This window comes from Thalassophryne amazonica, chromosome 18 (assembly GCF_902500255.1).
Source record: "Thalassophryne amazonica chromosome 18, fThaAma1.1, whole genome shotgun sequence".
Taxonomy (NCBI): Eukaryota; Metazoa; Chordata; class Actinopteri; order Batrachoidiformes; family Batrachoididae; genus Thalassophryne; species Thalassophryne amazonica.
Genome location: NC_047120.1, coordinates 45,388,700 through 45,406,576, shown reverse-complemented (window position 1 = coordinate 45,406,576; position 17,877 = coordinate 45,388,700). Strand labels below are relative to the sequence as shown.

Sequence of the window (17,877 nt, the reverse complement as noted above, 5' to 3'; positions counted from 1 at the left end):
AAATGAAGACCGTGGCCCTGAAACAGAATAGCAAATGTCCTCGCCAGGAAGCGCCACACCGACCACAGGAAACGGCGCGTGCACACTCCGTCACACACGTGTGTGAGTGTGTGTGCGTTTGAGATGCGCAGCGCAGTACCTCCATGCTTCTTTATTTCCCAAATTCCTCAAACATGCTCTGAGAATTTACATTTTCCAAGACACCCCCCAGCTGCCCCCCTCCGCACTCCAAACCACCAGAAGAACGACTTCCCGCTGAAGAATTAAACGCACACTCTTCAAGCACCTGGAAATACATCATCATCCCATGAACACACACACACACACACACACACACACACACACACACACACACACACACACACACACACACACACACACACACACACACACACACACACACACACACACACAGAAAACAAGCAGCGGATCTGATGGCAAAACATGACAAGAAAAATAGGAGGAGGAGAATAAAATTACAAATCAACACATTTCACCCCAAAACAAAGAAAAAAAAAAAAGTTTGTTCGAGTTCATTCTAATTACACAAAATATACAGTTTGAGCACAAACATTTTTAATGGAAAAAGAATCATTTATGTATTTATAAATAAATAGTAAGACAATCACATGTAATGATCAGAAAAACAAAACACTATACATTACGTAGATGTGACTATTAATACATACAGGAAGAAGCCTAAAATATTCCACACTGACAGGTACAATATATTAAAATAGTCTGTGGGGACTCACGTCTCTGTTCATGTCAGATTTATGAACTAAATGTGCCGAGAAAAATCAACATTGTATCGGAAAATAATTAAGTTCTTTTTCTATTTTTCTACATTCAAACTCTTAAAATGTTTGTTTAATGTTTCATTATTTTGTTTGTGTGTGATTATTGGGAAACAAACCAACACTTTTCACATCGATCGAACTGTCCTCGACCTTTACATGTGCGCCCGCTGTTTCAGTGCAGTTCGTCTATTTTGGGCTGTGCAAAGCTTTTTAAAGGAGTGTGAACAGCTTATCTTATCTGAAGGCGCCGTCCTCTGAGCTACATGAACAGATGAATCATTTAGCTACAGACGCTCATACATACAACACTCTGTGTGTGTGTGTGTGTGTGTGTGTGTGTGTGTGTCAACTGTTGGTGTTGACAACAAACACTGTGGGTCCATCACACCATCACGGTCACGCGTGTGCACATGTCAGAACATACAACCTGTCCCTCACATTAAATGACATTTGAGCTAATCTCCAACACGCCACAGCAACGGAAAAAAAAGAAAAAAAAAGAAGCTGAATCAGTTTGGATTTACAGAAAAAGTTGGTCAGGAAGTGGCCAGGCTATAAACGGCACTAATTACTTATACAACCCCTGGCAATAATTATGGAATCACTGGCCTCTGAGGATTCTCATTCAGTTGTTTAATTTTATAGAAAAAAAGCATATCACAGACATGACGCAAAACTAAAGTCATTTCAAATGGCAACTTTCTGGCTTTAAGAAACACTATAAGAAATCAGGAAAAATAATTGTGGCAGTCAGTAACGGTTACTTTTTTAGATCAAGCAGAGGGAAAAAAAATATGGACTCACTCAATTCTGAGGAATAAATTATGGAATCACCCTGTAAATTTTCATCCCCAAAACTAACACCTGAATCAAATCAGATCTGCTCGTTAGTCTGCATCTAAAAAAGAGTGATCACACCTTGGAGAGCTGTTGCACCAAGTGGACTGACATGAATCATGGCTCCAACACGAGAGATGTCAACTGAAACAAAGGAGAGGATTATCAAACTCTTAAAAGAGGGTAAATCATCACACAATGTTGCAAAAGATGTTGGTTGTTCACAGTCAGCTGTGTCTAAACTCTGGACCAAATACAAACAACATGGGAAGGTTGTTAAAGGCAAACATACTGGTAGACCAAGGAAAACATCAAAGCTGTTGTGTCTTGGGGGGCTTGGATGGATACTGTTTTGCGGTTTTTGTGTTTGTTTTCCTTCCCAGGTGGTTTGGGGTTGATCTCTGGGGAGAATGTGCTGCAGAAGAGTCTCTCACCTCCGTCACGGTGATCTGCTGCACCTGTTGCACTCACGTGCGATTCTCTAATCGGGACGATCTACGACACCTGTGACATTCGCGTGCAGTTCTAAGGACTCTCAGCTGGTACCAATGAAGAGATGAAGAACTGCATTTAAGCCAGCAGTGATCTGGGCTTAGGGGCAGGAGAATACGACCATGTGACGATCGTTTGAGGACGCTGAGGGCCGCTCCAGAAGCTGACATTACGCCTGTGAAGGAGGACGAGGGTGAGAGGCAAGCGCTGTCAGCACACGTCAGAGAGTACAGTCTTGGGAAAAGCCACCTGGGGGGTGTTGGCGGAACTCCTGAGTCCAGAATGTTCGGGCTCCAATCTGTTGAGGCGCTGGGAGAGCGCGCCGCCTCTTCACCCCACCAGACATTTATTTTGTATTGCACAGTGGGAAGAAAAATAAATTTGTTTCTTTTGGAACTGCTTCTGGTTATTTACTGCTGGGTTCAGTCAGACGCTGGACCGCTCCTCAACCTGCGTCCAGACCATAACAAAAGCGTCAAGACAGAAAACTTAAAGCAATATGTCTCAAAAATCGAAAATGCACAACAAAACAAATGAGGAACGAATGGGAGGAAACTGGAGCCAACGTCTGTGACCGAAGCTAAACGAAACCCATCATTAACACCTAAACAGAAAAAAACAAGGTTACAATGGGCTAAGGAAAAGCAATCGTGGACTGTGGATGACTGGGTGAAAGTCATATTCAGCGATGAATCTCGAATCTGCATTGGACAAGGTGATGATGCTGGAACTTTTGTTTGGTGCCATTCCAATGAGATTTATAAAGATGACTGCCGGAAGAGAACGTAAATTTCCAGTCATTGATGATATGGGGCTGCATGTCAGGTAAAGGCACTGGGGAGATGGCTGTCATTACATCATCAATAAATGCAGAAGTTTATGTTGACATTTTGGACACTTTTCTTATCCCATCAACTGAAAGGATGTTTGGGGATGAGGAAATCATTTTCCAAGATGATAATGCATCTTGTCATAGAGCAAAAACTGTGAAAACATTCCTTGCAAAAAGACACATAGGGTCAATGTCATTGCCTGCAAATAGTCCGGATCTTAATCCAACTGAAAATCTTTGGTGGAAGTTGAATAAAATGGTCCATGACAAGGCTCCAACCTGCAAATCTGATCTGGCAACAGCAATCAGAGAAAGTTGGAGCCAGATTGATGAAGAGTAAAAGTTTGTCACTCATTAAGTCCATGCCTCAGAGACTGCAAGCTGTTATAAAAGCCAGAGGTGGTGCAACAAAATACTAGTGATGCGTTGGAGCGTTCTTTTGTTTTTCATGATTCCATAATTTTTTCCTCAGAATTGAGTGATTCCATATTTTTTTTCCCTCTGCTTGGTCTAAAAAAGTAACCGTTACTGACTGCCACCATTTTTTTCCCTGATTTCTTATAGTGTTGCTTAAAGCCAGAAAGTTGCCATTTGAAATGACTTTAGTTTTGTGTCATGTCTGTGATCTGCTTTTTTTCTACAAAATTAAACAACTGAATGAACATCCTCCGAGGCCGGTGATTCCATAATTTTTGCCAGGGGTTGTATTTGGGTCATATTAAGAAGTTGAAAAGTGAATTTTATATATACATATATATACAGTAGTGTTCAGAATAATAGTAGTGCTATGTGACTAAAAAGATTAATCCATGTTTTGAGTATATTTCTTACTGTTACATGGGAAACAAGGTACCAGTAGATTCAGTAGATTCTCACAAATCCAACAAGACCAAGCATTCATGATGTGCACATTCTTAAAGCTATGAAATTGGGCTATTAGTAAAATAAAGTAGAAAAGGGAGTGTTCACAATAATAGTAGCATCTGCTGTTGACGCTACAAACTCAAAACTATTATGTTCAAACTGCTTTTTTTAGTAATCCTGTGAATCACTAAACTATATTTAGTTGTATAACCACAGTTTTTCATGATTTCTTCACATCTGCGAGGCATGGAGTCAACCAACTTGTGGCACCTTTCAGCTGTTATTCAACTCCAAGATTCTTTAACAACATTCCACAATTCATTCACATTTCTTGGTTTTGCTTCAGAAACAGCTTTTTTGATGTCACCCCACAAGTTCTCAATTGGATTTAGGTCTGGGGATTGGGCAGGCCACTCCAAAACATTAATTTTGTTGGTTTGGAACCAAGATTTTGCTCGTTTACTAGTGTGCTTGGGGTCATTGTCTTGTTGAAACACCCATTTCAAGGGCATGTCCTCTTCAGCATAAGGCAACATGACCTCTTCAAGTATTTTGACATATCCAAACTGATCCATGATACCTGGTATGCGATATATAGGCCCAACACCATAGTAGGAGAAACCCATGCCCATATCATGATGCTTGCACCACCATGCTTCACTGTCTTCACTGTGAACTGTGGCTTGAATTCAGATTTTGGGGGTCATCTCACAAACTGTCAGCGGCCCTTGGACCCAAAAAAAAAAACAATTTTACTCTCATCAGTCCACAAAATATTCCTCCATTTCTCTTTAGGCCAGTTGATGTGTTCTTTGGCAAATTGTAACCTCTGGTGCACGTCTTTTATTTAACAGAGGGACTTTGCGGGGATTCTTGCAAATAAATTAGCTTCACACACGCGTCTTCTAACTGTCACAGCACTTACAGGTAACTCCAGACTGTCTTTGATCATCCTGGAGCTGATCAATGGATGAGCCTTTGCCATTCTGGTTATTCTTCCATCCATTTTGATAGTTGTTTTCCGTTTTTCTTCCACGTGTCTCTGGTTTTTGTCCATTTTAAAACATTGGAGATCACTGTAGATGAACAGCCTATAATTTTTTCAACCTGCATATAGGTTTTCCCCTCTCCAATCAACTTTTATTTCTTCCAGATTGGATTATTGTAATGTTTTATTTTCTGGCCTGCCGCAGTCTAGCATTCGAGGACTTCAGTTGGTACAGAATGCTGCTGCCAGACTTTTGAAACAAAGTAGAAGGTTTGACCACATTACTCCCATTCTGGCATCCCTTCATTGGCTACCGGTTTCTGGCAGATCGGATTTTAAAGTTTTATTGATGGTTTCTAAAATTGTTCATGGACTGGCACCTTCCTACCTAGCGGACTTGGTTAAGTCGTACGTACCTGCGAGGCCCTTGCGTTCGCAGGGCGCAGGGCTTCTGTGTGTTCCGAGGATAAACAAGAAGTCTGTGGGGTATAGAGCCTTCTCCTACCGTGGTCTGACTCTCTGGAACGATCTACCTGCTGTTATTCGGCAGTCTGACACGGTGGAGACTTTTAAATCAAGACTGAAGACCCACTTTTTTAGACTGTCTTATCATTAATTTAATTTGTTTGTGTTTGCTTTGTAATTTCCTTTTATTCTTCTGTGTTTTATCTTTTTATTGTGCTTTTCTTGCTTTTAATTTTGATTTTAGAGTAATTTGTGTTGTTGTGAATTGTGTGAAGTGCCTTGGGGCGACTTTGTCGTGAGTTGGCGCTATATAAATTAATAAATAAATAAAAAATAAGAATATCTTTTTAATCAAACTAAGCTGTTCTTCTGAACAATGTTTTGAACGTTCCATTTTCCTCAGGCTTTCAAAGAGAAAAGCATGTTCAACAGGTGCTGGCTTCATCCTTAAATAGGGGACACCTGATTCACACCTGTTTGTTCCACAAAATTGACGAACTCACTGACTGAATGCCACACTACTATTATTGTGAACACCCTCTTTTCTACTTTTTTTTTTACTAATAGCCCAATTTCATAGCCTTAAGAGTGTGCATATCATGAATGCTTGGTGTTGTTGGATTTGTGAGAATCTACTGAATGTACTGGTACTTTGTTTCCCATGTAACAATAAGAAATATTCTCAAAACCTGGATTAATCTTTTTAGTCACATAGCACTACTATTATTCTGAACACTACTGTACACACAAACACACACACACACACACACACATATATATATATATATATATATATAAACACAAATAAAAATGTTTCAACTTTGTATTTACAAAAAGTGATGTTGTGGCTTCCCGTGGGTTGTACAGTCGCTAACTTTCCTTCACTGTTTCAACAAACAGATCTGTAAGCCTTTCTTCAAGCTAGCTGCTAGCTAATGCTCAGCTAGCTTAGTAACTGAGTTGTAACCTGGGCAACAAGCTAACAGTTTCGTGAAGAGAATATATTTGTACCCTTCAGTTTTTTCTTAAAACTAAAACTACACTGAGCTGTTTGGAGAATAGTTTAGACTCGGGCAGAACAGGATTTCTGATTTTTTTCTGCTCACTTTACAAACCCATTTCCCAATTCCCAAACGGAAATGAAATGAGGCATTTTCCACATGAGATTTTGTCACGTGGGATTTCTGTCCTTGCCTCTCCCCACACTTCGCATGTAGGGTGTGACACTGGACGTCTCTTCTGTGAATTTTGCATTTCCGTGCTGCAGCACATATTTATGGAGATGCCAAAAAACAAAATCAGCTATCAGTGGGACGGGATGTTTGAGTTACATTATGCTTTAATCAGTAAATATAACAGGACAGATTAATACAACTGTGAGCTGTCCAGGAGGAATAAAATTTTTTAAATACAACTAGGGAAATGAGAACTGTCCATTCAAAAATAAAGACAAAAAAGAAAGAGGACAACTCGAGGCAGCAGTTGACTGACTTCAATACTGAATAGAGCTTTTTCCACATCAACATATTTCTTCTAAATACGCTGCCTACTGCAGTTCTATAGTGAGCAGGTGGTGCTGTGGGACAGGATTTGGACTACCTTCCAGTTGTGTGCTTCGGGACCTTGGACCAGACTATTCCTCTGCATCCCGATCCATCCAGCTGTAAATGGGTACCAGACCCTTCTGGGGAAGTAACCTGCAATAGACGGGGGGAATTGTAGAATTTCATGTGCTTCACATAGCAATATCCAGAGATAAACACCGATGGGGTCTGGACCTGTGTAAGACTTAGTTCTATGTGTTGAAACCATTACGATGCCAAAAATATGAAAGCACTCAGTGGACAGTTTCCCTACTTAAGCCATTTAAGAAGATATCTACATGTGATAGTCTGGAGTGAGAAGAAAACACAGAGATGCTTTTGCATATCAGTGACACTGACCTGTATTCACACATAAGACTGGAATGGAATATTTTTAAAGGGCACCCACGCCTTTCATTGCAGAAAAGCGGCTTTAGATCACATGGCGCTGCTTTCTAATCAAACAGTGGACTCGATTTCCTGGTGTCTCAAAGTTCTTATCCAAGCTTCAACCTCGTGAAATCCATTTGTATATCAGATTTCGATCATTTTCAAATCACAATGCAAAACATCCTTGCCAGATACAGGTATGTGCGTGAATATTAAATCTCTTTGGCCAAATCCAGTGGTTAAAATCCATTTAAATTCACCACCAATGTACTCGTATGACCAGTTTGTAAGGACAACGAAGAAGAATAGAAAGCGCCATAAAAACATCACTCCCCTGTTCCTGTCACAATCCCTGGCGACAGAAAGACGAAGAAAAAAGAAGAAAGAGAAAATTTTTAAAAGGGAGGAACAAATGCAAGCAGGAGAGGAGAGCGAGATTGGGGAGGGGCTTCCTCTCAGGCTTTGGAAACAGTGATTCATGGGGTCCATTTGTCCTAATTACAGTAGAACAACACTTTTGTCGCTATTAATCACGACGTTTGTGTGTTTGCGTTTGTGTCAGGGCATGAGTGAGTGAGTGTGTGTGTGTGTGTGTGTGTGTGAGAAAGTGTGTGCGCTGGGGAAGATCAGTGGCCTCGCAGACTGAAATACATGGCCAGGATGATGGTGACGAGGATGATGGCTCCGAGGACGAAGACCAGGACACGATTCTGGATGATCCTGGAAGAAGACACAAAAAAAAAAAACAGAGAGAGAGAGATCAGGCAGGGTTCACACAAGTCATATTATGTGTGCAGAGAAAAGTGTTTAATGTTAAACTGAACAGCCTCGTGTTTAATAGCCACCATGAGGTCAGCGCATGTGGTATTTACTGGTGTAAGCCTGTTGTAAAGATTTCATGCAGTTGCGCGCACTCGTATGAACGCAGCAAAGTGAGCAAGACGCGAATAAACACGCTGTGACACAGCAGACAGGCTCTAAAAAGTTTATTTGCACAATAAAGTGGAAAAAGTTGCTCAGTAATTTCCTGGAGGCAATAAAAAAAAAAAAAAAAAAAAAAAAAAAATCACTGAATTACTGATGGAATTTGCCATAAAACAACTCGCTCTTTTGCACATTTAAATTTTCCCACTGTGACCTGAGTAAACCCGACAGAAGGTGGTGTTGGTGATGGTGGTGGTGGTGGGGGGCATACGGGTGCTGCATCAGACATATGAGCGATGTATCTGAACTTTTGTGTGTGTGTATGTCCAAAATTCTCCAGAGTTTAGTCCACATCCACGCAGACGTGCAGACAAACGGCCAACCCTCCGCTGCTCCTGACAAATGAGAGAATTATCACATTTGCTGACATGTGGAGAGGCGGGGGTGAGGCCGAGGAGGGGCCAGTGTCCACTCCTCTAAGCAGGAGATGAATAGCCCGTGCTGTGGCCATTTATCACCGGTGAGGGCGGCCGGCTGCCTGCTCAGTCACCCTGCTACCCTCTAAAACCCGACGCCCAGCGCGACAGTCAAACTAACGGCATCCACCAGTCCATCGGCTCCAGCTCAGATCTACAGCCGCCTCCACCAAGGCTGTGGAAGGAACAGAAAGTAAAATACAGTTTATACCCATGTTATATCAAAATCTTGTGTTAAGAGTAACAGTGGATGTTTTTCTCAGGAGGAATAATTCAGCCTTTTTGTTTTAACCTTACACATAGAAAACACAGTTGAGAGGAAAAAAAAATGTTTTGATTCTATCATCTACAGAAAACTACTGAGTAACTTTTACTGCTGATTTGTAATTTGAAAGAAAACTGCACAGATTTTAAAAGTGACCCTACGGTCACATGAGCTACAAATGATGGTGACACTAGAGGTGGGCAGATTGATCCTAATATTGACAATATCGATACCAACGCTGGTATTGATATTGAACGAACCTTGTGTAAAAAGATCGATACTCAAGCTTTGTTTTTCTCTCCCGCACGCACTGATTGTTGCGCACGCAGATTCATCAAAGTCTACTCTCTGTCTGTAAGAGCAGCGCTGCGCTGTGTCACACAACACAGAGCAGCGCACCCTTGTATTGTGGCTTGTCAGCCCTCAACCTCGGGAGATTTTGTTTTAAGTTGTGCTGAGTGATATTTTTGTAAACAAAAATGTTGATTGTGATAATAAAGTATTCTGTTGTCACATACAATGTTTGGTGAAATTCTATCCTAGGTCTTTTGGATCCTTTGGATCTATGAAACTTAAATATGAAAAAGTATCGTATCAGTGATACTGGGCCTGTATTTACTTGGTATCGGATCAATACCAAAATTCCCGGTATCGCCCACCTCTAGGCGACAAGCAGTTGGCTTTATGGCTTAATGGGTGTTCCCGCTGCATCTTCGTAAGATGTCTTGTAAATCACTTCAGAGGTGTTATCTGGTTATAAAAACAGCGTTTTTAGATTTAGAAGGTTTATTTCTCGCTAACTTTTACAAAATATATGAGAAACATATTAGATTTATACAGAAATAAGCTGTTTTGGAGCGTATTCCACCATCTTGGATTATTTTGTCCGAGTGAACAACCAGCTTGTATTATGCTGCCTATTCACTGGGACTGGCAGTCACCATGTCGCGTCACTCAGTATTTGCATTACAAGACATGAAGTCTATTCTGGCCCCACCCAGATGGCAGCAGAGTGACCGCCCACTCTGATTGAAAACAAATGGCAATTCCTCACTTTGCCTCTTTCGCTTTCCGTTGCTTGTAGCTAATGCGACCGTACCCAGGACGTCGTGAGAGAACAGAGAAGTTTCAGAAGAGCTCGGGATCAGCAGTTCATCCGGACATTCCACTGTTAAAGGAGATTTTGTAATGAAAGACGTGCGGATGGATTCGCGCGTCGGCACCCAGCCGCTCATCGCGCAGCGCCACAGCAAAACACCTCCGTTGGAAGCATTACAGGACAAGTTTGAACATGTCCAGCTGTTAAACAATTTCTCGGATACTCACTCGATTGAAAGCCATCGAAAACCGCCTGAATCTTACGAATGGTTATCAACATGGAGGTGTTTTGCTGTGGCGCCGCGCCATGAGCGGCTGGGTGCCGACGCGCGAATCCGTCCGCACGTCTTTCATTACAAAATCTCCTTTAACAGTGGAATGTCCGGATAAACTGCTGATCCCGAGCTCTTCTGAAGCTTCTCTGTTCTCTCACGACGTCCTGGGTCAACAGAGGCGTAAATTTGGAAGTTTTCAGTTTGAAACAGGCTGACAACGGCAGCTCGGGGCGCGGCGCGCCATCCAGCTCCATGGGCAGTCCTTAAAGCGACAGTAACACTCCATAATCTCTCATCAGCCGTTAAAATTTTCACCAAAAACCGTCTGAATTTCTCGAATGGTGTCCACTTGGATGTGCCTTACAGTTTCAGAAAAAAGTTTGATCAAGCAAAGCGCCAGTCTCTCAGGAAGTCAGACAAAGGAATTCCGATGAGGGGGGTGGACCAGTGCTCACTCAAAGCCTGCCCACAGGCGAATGATGAAACCGATAGGCGTGAAAAAACTCCCGCATGTGCACGAGGGTTCAAGCTTGTCTGACGCAATCACACGTGATTCAAATCCATATAGTTTTTAAAAAAAATAAAAAGGTCGGATACTTTTCTAATAGACCTCGTATATGTGCTGTTGACGTAGAAAACCACTCTGTTGCTTATAATTAATTCATTGTGGCCATGTCATTCTTTACATGTGATGATTATACTCAATTGATGTTCCTGAAATAAAAACTACATAGATTATGTTTGTTACAATTGATCGTAACCTATGTACTGAAATTAGGTTTTTTGTCAATTACTCTTAAAAAACACCAGATTGGCTTATTGTTACAATAGAAGTTGAATATAAACTTGGGGTCAAGCAACATTTGGAGCCAAATTTCAAGTCTCTAGGTGTAGTGGTTCTCAAGATATGACATTTTTGTTGATATTTATAAATTAAAATAAATTGAAATAGAAAATTTTTGCAGATTTTTGAACCCGATACCTTCACTGGCTCCGTCCATATGGGCTTTTGGAACCAAATGACCCAAAATTTATCCTGCTATGGTTTATTCCATGTATATTTCCATATTCCATGCAAACATTTATAGATTTCCAAAGTTTTTGAAATAACACCCCTCCCTACTTAAAGGATGACACACATGTAAATTCTAATCCAGGGGTCACCTACCCTGCTCCTGGAGGCCACCTGCACTGCATGTTTTCCACGTCTGCTTGATTAGTTGTGTCTGGTGTTTTCCTAGTTCTTGATTGGCTGAGCACACCTGACTTAGTTAGCAGTGAACAGAGCAGGGAAGATGTGGAAAACACATGGGGCAGGTGCTCTCCAGGATGGACTGCATTTCTATAGCACTTTTCCATCTGCATCAGAAACTCAAAGGCTTTTACAATTATGCCTCACATTCACACAGACACACCGATGTCAGGGTGCTGCCATGCACAGCACTCACTACACACCAAGAACAACTAGGGGATCAAGGACCTTCCCCAAGGGCCCTTAGTGATTTTCTGGAGTAGGGTTGGTGACGTCATGAATAGATGCTGAACCGAACTGGTGTTGGACCAAATTGTTTCACCTTCACAACAAAACTTAATCACATAAAACTTGCATGAGTTGCATGCTGTTTTAGAGTCCTAAAGTCTGTAACCATCGACCTGTAGGCCCTGCTTCCTGTTGGGGGAAAAACAGACTGCATCATTCTGCTGACAAACACTTCTCACTGGATAACGCAAGAACCCTCATAAAAAGCTAATTCAAGATTCATAAGTTGACTATTTACCCTTGAATAAATGCATATGTTATGATGGTGTCATTCACAACAAATATTACCACCTACATATTTATTTCGCCAACATATTTATTCCACTGCTGCTCTTCCAGGTTAAAACCATCCAAATTAATCTGGATTGTTTGTGTTATGTTGCTGAGAGATTCGTGAAAGAATAACACTGAGGACACTGTGGACCACAGCTTCTGATACGCTCAGCGAGCCAACCATTCAAATTAATTACTTCAGTTTAACAACAATTAATGAAAGACTTGCTTATTTTTGCTCGTTTGTGTCAGGAGACAAGAGCGAAGACACAAACAAAAGTGTCTCAATCCCAATGCAGTAAGTGAGAAGACGTAAGTCCTATAGAGGCCCCAAGGCCGTTGTTGCAGGTATTTATCCCCAGATTCCACAGGATGAAGGAGATTAGAGATTATCTTGACACTCACACGAATTTGATCTGTGCAAGATCAAATTTGGCAAACAATCTGCCATGCCAGAGAGTCAATTCGTTGCAAACTCGTACACTGTGCATGGCTTTGTGCAAGTGTGCAAAGAAAACACAATTTTGAAATGTTCAAAATCTCTGGCATGCATTAATTTTGTGAACTACATGTGAACATTGTGCAAACAATTCAAAAACACTGAGTGTAAGTGCGAGTCACGATAACAGAATATTTACAGAGGAATCCTTCAAATCTGGAAAGAAGCACCAAAGTTGGCACAAATACTCCTTAGACATTACTCTTTTGAAAAAACTGAGTAGCCACTTGAATTTTCAGTAGGCGGCCAGGTAGGGGTCAGTTGAAGAATTACACAGGGGTCAAAATTTAAAAATGTTTCAATCATATACCATGTATAGCTTTCAAAATGATTGAAAGAGTAATGTCTAAGGAGTATTTGTGCCAACTTTGGTGCTTCTTTCCAGAAATGAACAATTGTTACAGTTATCTGCTCCACAGCACTGCACATCACAGCGCAGCTTAACTGAACGATTATGACAAGATGTTAAATCTATAATAAACAGAATTTTACAGAGACTCATGAGAAGGAATAAAAATGCAACTGTTTTACCAAGCCATTACAATATAAATATTACAAACTGTAGACGATTCCAAATGCGTTCTCCCCGTCATGAAGCGCACGAGAGAGAGAGAGAGAGAAAGAGAAAGAGAGAGAGAGACAGAGAGAGAGAGAGAAAGAGCTGCAGCTGTAGAAAATTCCTCTGTGATTCCAGAAGCGATTAGAGGTGGTTTCATCAGCCAAATGATTAATCTACTATGAAATAATTCTTTTATATAACACAGTATCAAGAGGCACAAAGCGCAGCATCCAGCGGAACACAGCAGGTCGCACTGGCATGATGAATTGCGCAGATGTGCGGGGGATAAATGCGTGTAAGTGTCAAGGTGCCTCATGACTGCCACTGTACGATGTCAGTGTATCCCACGGTACCGCCCAAGTCAAGGCTTGTGCCTATTTACATTTGGGTGGACTGAGACAATGCAGATGAAGTGTCTTGTCCAAGGACACAAACAGGTAGCGTGACCAGGAATCGAACGCAGGTCTATATATTGATAGCCCAACTCCTTTTCCCACTGACCAACCTACTCTGACCAATGTGGCAAAGACTCCATAAACATAAAAGGATGAGGGCTGAACCACAGCGACATGTAAGTCAATCTGGGGCATTTTATTGGAGGTCAAATCCTGTATGTCTCATCTGAAAAAGAAAAAAAAAAGTCATTAAAAATTGTGAATACATGTCCAGATCTGGATTACCTGAAAATATCTAAATATTTTTCTCCACTTTCTAAAATTCATCCATGATCCAAATAAATAAATAAATAAATAAATAAAGCTCTGTCCCCAACCATGTGAGCTAGCCGCACCAGTCGAGACAGTTAGACGAACAAACAAATCAAGGTGATCACATGTTTCAGGGGCGAGAAATGCTTATACACCGTTCTGTATAATAAATATGGCCATGATAGGTCAGTTTCTTTCCGGTGTTTGGATAAAGCTGAAATGATTTGCTGAATCCAGCTGGGGAGGGAATCCCAGAGAAACCCTAATCAGAGCATGCTTAGCAAGGCCACATCTCCCTCTATTAATTGACATTCATTATTTAGAACGATTATTTATCCCAGCCAAATACCCAGAGGAAGTACTTGTGCATCATGATGTGTGTGTGTGTGTGTGTGTGTGTGTGTGTGTGTGTGGGGAGGATCCAGATTGGCATGCTGTTTGTTAATTTTTCAGTGGGGGGAAAATGGTGAGGGTGTGATTATCAAGGCCTAGGGGTGGAAAACGAACAGGAAGTTAGTTTTATCCTTATGTTGAAGGGGGGGGGGTGTGATTCAACTTGTTAAGAAGGATTTCTTATTTAGCAGCAAACAACGCGGAATAACTTCAAACACTTGGCATTCAAAGCAGGAACGAGTATGACAGTGCTGCAATTTTAGAGCTGTTCCTCATGGGACATATATTTTTAAAATACCTTCTTCTTTTTTTTTTACCCTAAAATGATTCTCTGAACACCAATCTGACGAGACATGTCTCAACCCATAATGTAGAGCAGCAAAGCTATAGTTGTACAGTTAAAACAGAAATGTAACAGATTTAGTTCTTCTGTTTCCTGAAAGAACAACAAAAAAAAAACATTAAAAAAATCCAGCAGATTTAATTTCACAATCCAAACTTTAAGGCCCCTTCACACACAGTACAACTGAAGCCGACTAGCGCATGAAGGAGGAATCGCATGCCATTCGTGAAAAATCTGAGCCACCTCTAACACCTCGTACACCTGTAACCACAACCATTCGATCACACACCAGCGTCCAAAAGACAGCGAGTGCCCTGTGACTGCCTGCTCGATCCCTCTCTTAGCAGGTGTCAGCCAAATTCCAGGTACCACACACGAACATCCAATAACACTTGTGGAGCACCTAGGAAATCTGGTACCATTCTCGCAGTGAGGATGAAAATAGTGAGTAGGTGACCACTTTCGAGCTGGCTGTGAAATGTGTCTAAGTGCCCTACGACTGTGGCACTGCCAAGTAACACGTGGCGTGCCAAAGTGTCGGCTCCCCCGTGGCGTGCATGTTTTGCGCGCTGCCCCTGCAATACATGTGGCGTGTGTGTTTTTGCGCTCCGCCCCTGCAATACATGTGGCGTGTGTGTGTTTCGCGCTCCGCCCCTGCAATACATGTGGCGTGTGTGTGTTTCGCGCTCCGCCCCTGCAATACATGTGGCGTGTGTGTGTTTCGCGCTCCGCCCCTGCAATACATGTGGCGTGTGTGTGTTTCGCGCTCCACCCCTGCAATACATGTGGCGTGTGTGTGTTTCGCGCTCCGCCCCTGCAATACATGTGGCGTGTGTGTTTCGCGCTCCGCCCCTGCAATACATGTGGCGTGTATGTGTTTCGCGCTCCGCCCCTGCAACACATGTGGCGTGTGTGTGTGTGGGGGAGGCACACTTGCATGAAATGCTGCTATGTACACTTAACAAAAATATAAACGCAACACTTTTGGTTTTGCTCCCATTTTGTATGAGATGAACTCAAAGATCTAAAACTTTTTCCACATACACAATATCACCATTTCCCTCAAATATTGTTCACAAACCAGTCTAAATCTGTGATAGTGAGCACTTCTCCTTTGCTGAGATAATCCATCCCACCTCACAGGTGTGCCATATCAAGATGCTGATTAGACACCATGATTAGTGCACAGGTGTGCCTCAGACTGCCCACAATAAAAGGCCACTCTGAAAGGTGCAGTTTTATCACACAGCACAATGCCACAGATGTCGCAAGATTTGAGGGAGCGTGCAATTGGCATGCTTACAGCAGGAATATCAACCAGAGCTGTTGCTCGTGTATTGAATGTTCATTTCTCTACCATAAGCCGTCTCCAAAGGCGTTTCAGAGAATTTGGCAGTACATCCAACCAGCCTCACAACCGCAGACCACGTGTAACCACACCAGCCCAGGACCTCCACATCCAGCATGTTCACCTCCAAGATCGTCTGAGACCAGCCACTCGGACAGCTGCTGAAACAATCGGTTTGCATAACCAAAGAATTTCTGCACAAACTGTCAGAAACCGTCTCAGGGAAGCTCATCTGCATGCTCGTCGTCCTCATCGGGGTCTCGACCTGACTCCAGTTCGTCGTCGTAACCGATTTGAGTGGGCAAATGCTCACATTCGCTGCCGTTTGGCACGTTGGAGAGGTGTTCTCTTCAAGGATGATGCGAAGGAGATGTGTTGCACTGCATGAGGCAAATGGTGGTCACACCAGATACTGACTGGTATCCCCCCCCAATAAAACAAAACTGCACCTTTCAGAGTGGCCTTTTATTGTGGACAGTCTAAGGCACACCTGTGCACTAATCATGGTGTCTAATCAGCATCTTGGTATGGCACACCTGTGAGGTGGGATGGATTATCTCAGCAAAGGAGAAGTGCTCACTATCACAGATTTAGACTGGTTTGTGAACAATATTTGAGGGAAATGGTGATATTGTGTATGTGGAAAAAGTTTTTGATCTTTGAGTTCATCTCATACAAAATGGGAGCAAAATCAAAAGTGTTGCGTTTATATTTTTGTTGAGTATATGTACAGATGGGGAGCAGCCAGCCCCGTCTGAGCGCACACAGCACAGAGACTCACTGACAGCTGCAAATGACGGCTCAGCGCACACGACATGTCACATTAAAAACATAGAGCCCAGAGCCAGGACAGGTATGTAAATAAGTACTACAATAACTACATACACAATTACATGCCAAAATAACTAAAAATAAAATGATGACATAACAGAGAAACAGAGAGTGACACCTTGGTCTTTGCGCTGAAGGGACAGGTGGCATGGCTGCCAACAGCAGCAGCTGTTGAGATCTTTGGACCTGGAAGTCACAGCTGTAGAACACGTACTATGTTTTGAAGGACACGACCTTTCAACTGTCCGCCGTGATGTGCGTGTGTGTGCTTGCTGTCATCATGTGGAAATACAGAAATCATATATCGCTTTTGCGACAAGTGGAGCGCGCGCGCACATCAGGCTGTCCCAAGTGAAACGGAACGTCAGATCATGTGGACACACAGCAGCCGATCTGAATGTCGCGTTTGTCTGACAGGACAGGACAGGCCCGACACGCGTGTCCTTTGTGCGGCGTGCCACAGGACAGACACCGCATTATGCGGAACATAGCTCACATGGGTGACGTGACACGTAGCAGGTGACATTATAAATGACTCCAGTCTAACTGATAGCTGAGCATCAACGTTATTAAAGTCACCATATTTATTTAACCTGCAGAGAAAATGATCAAATTAATTACTGCAAAATCATATAAATCGTTATCTTGTATTCAATCTGACCACATTAACAATTTTAAAGGAAAATAATGAAATTACAATGTTTGTATTCATGATTATTAATTTCTAAATGAATGACTGAAGTAGACGAAGCATAAGTAGAAGTAGAAGAAGCAGTATTGAGTTGTATATAGGCCCTGAGGTCCCTTGGTGTTGGTGCTTGTCCCCAGATTCTAGTGATGTAACGGACCGTAGTTGATACATGATTCATATAGTCCACCCCCAGAGGTTGGCACACATCTCCGTCGTGGATTAATGCGAAAGTTTACATAATAGTGTGAACCACAGATTTACTGTTGATAAATTGTATCTTAAAGCAATAACTGCGTAAATCTGGACTAGATAGAACTTTATTGATCCCTTGGGAAGACTCCCTCAGGGAAATTGAGGTTCCAGCAGCACTGTATAGCAGTACACAGGGTAAGAAGCACACAGAG

General features: G+C 42.2%; 1 protein-coding gene across 4 annotated transcripts in view; it reads right to left on the bottom strand.

Moving 5' to 3' along the window:
• Positions 1-6,376: 6,376 nt before the first annotated feature.
• vti1a (vesicle transport through interaction with t-SNAREs 1A) overlaps positions 6,377-17,877 on the bottom strand; it is a 243,676-nt gene continuing 232,175 nt past the window's right edge. For 2 of the 4 annotated variants that reach the window (XM_034193262.1, XM_034193263.1), the window contains one exon: positions 6,377-7,971. In XM_034193262.1, the coding sequence (XP_034049153.1) occupies positions 7,878-7,971 (94 nt within the window). In that variant the 3' untranslated portion in view covers positions 6,377-7,877. The remainder of the gene's footprint in view (positions 7,972-17,877) is intronic. The other 2 variants (XM_034193265.1, XM_034193266.1) reach the window with 1 other exon arrangement.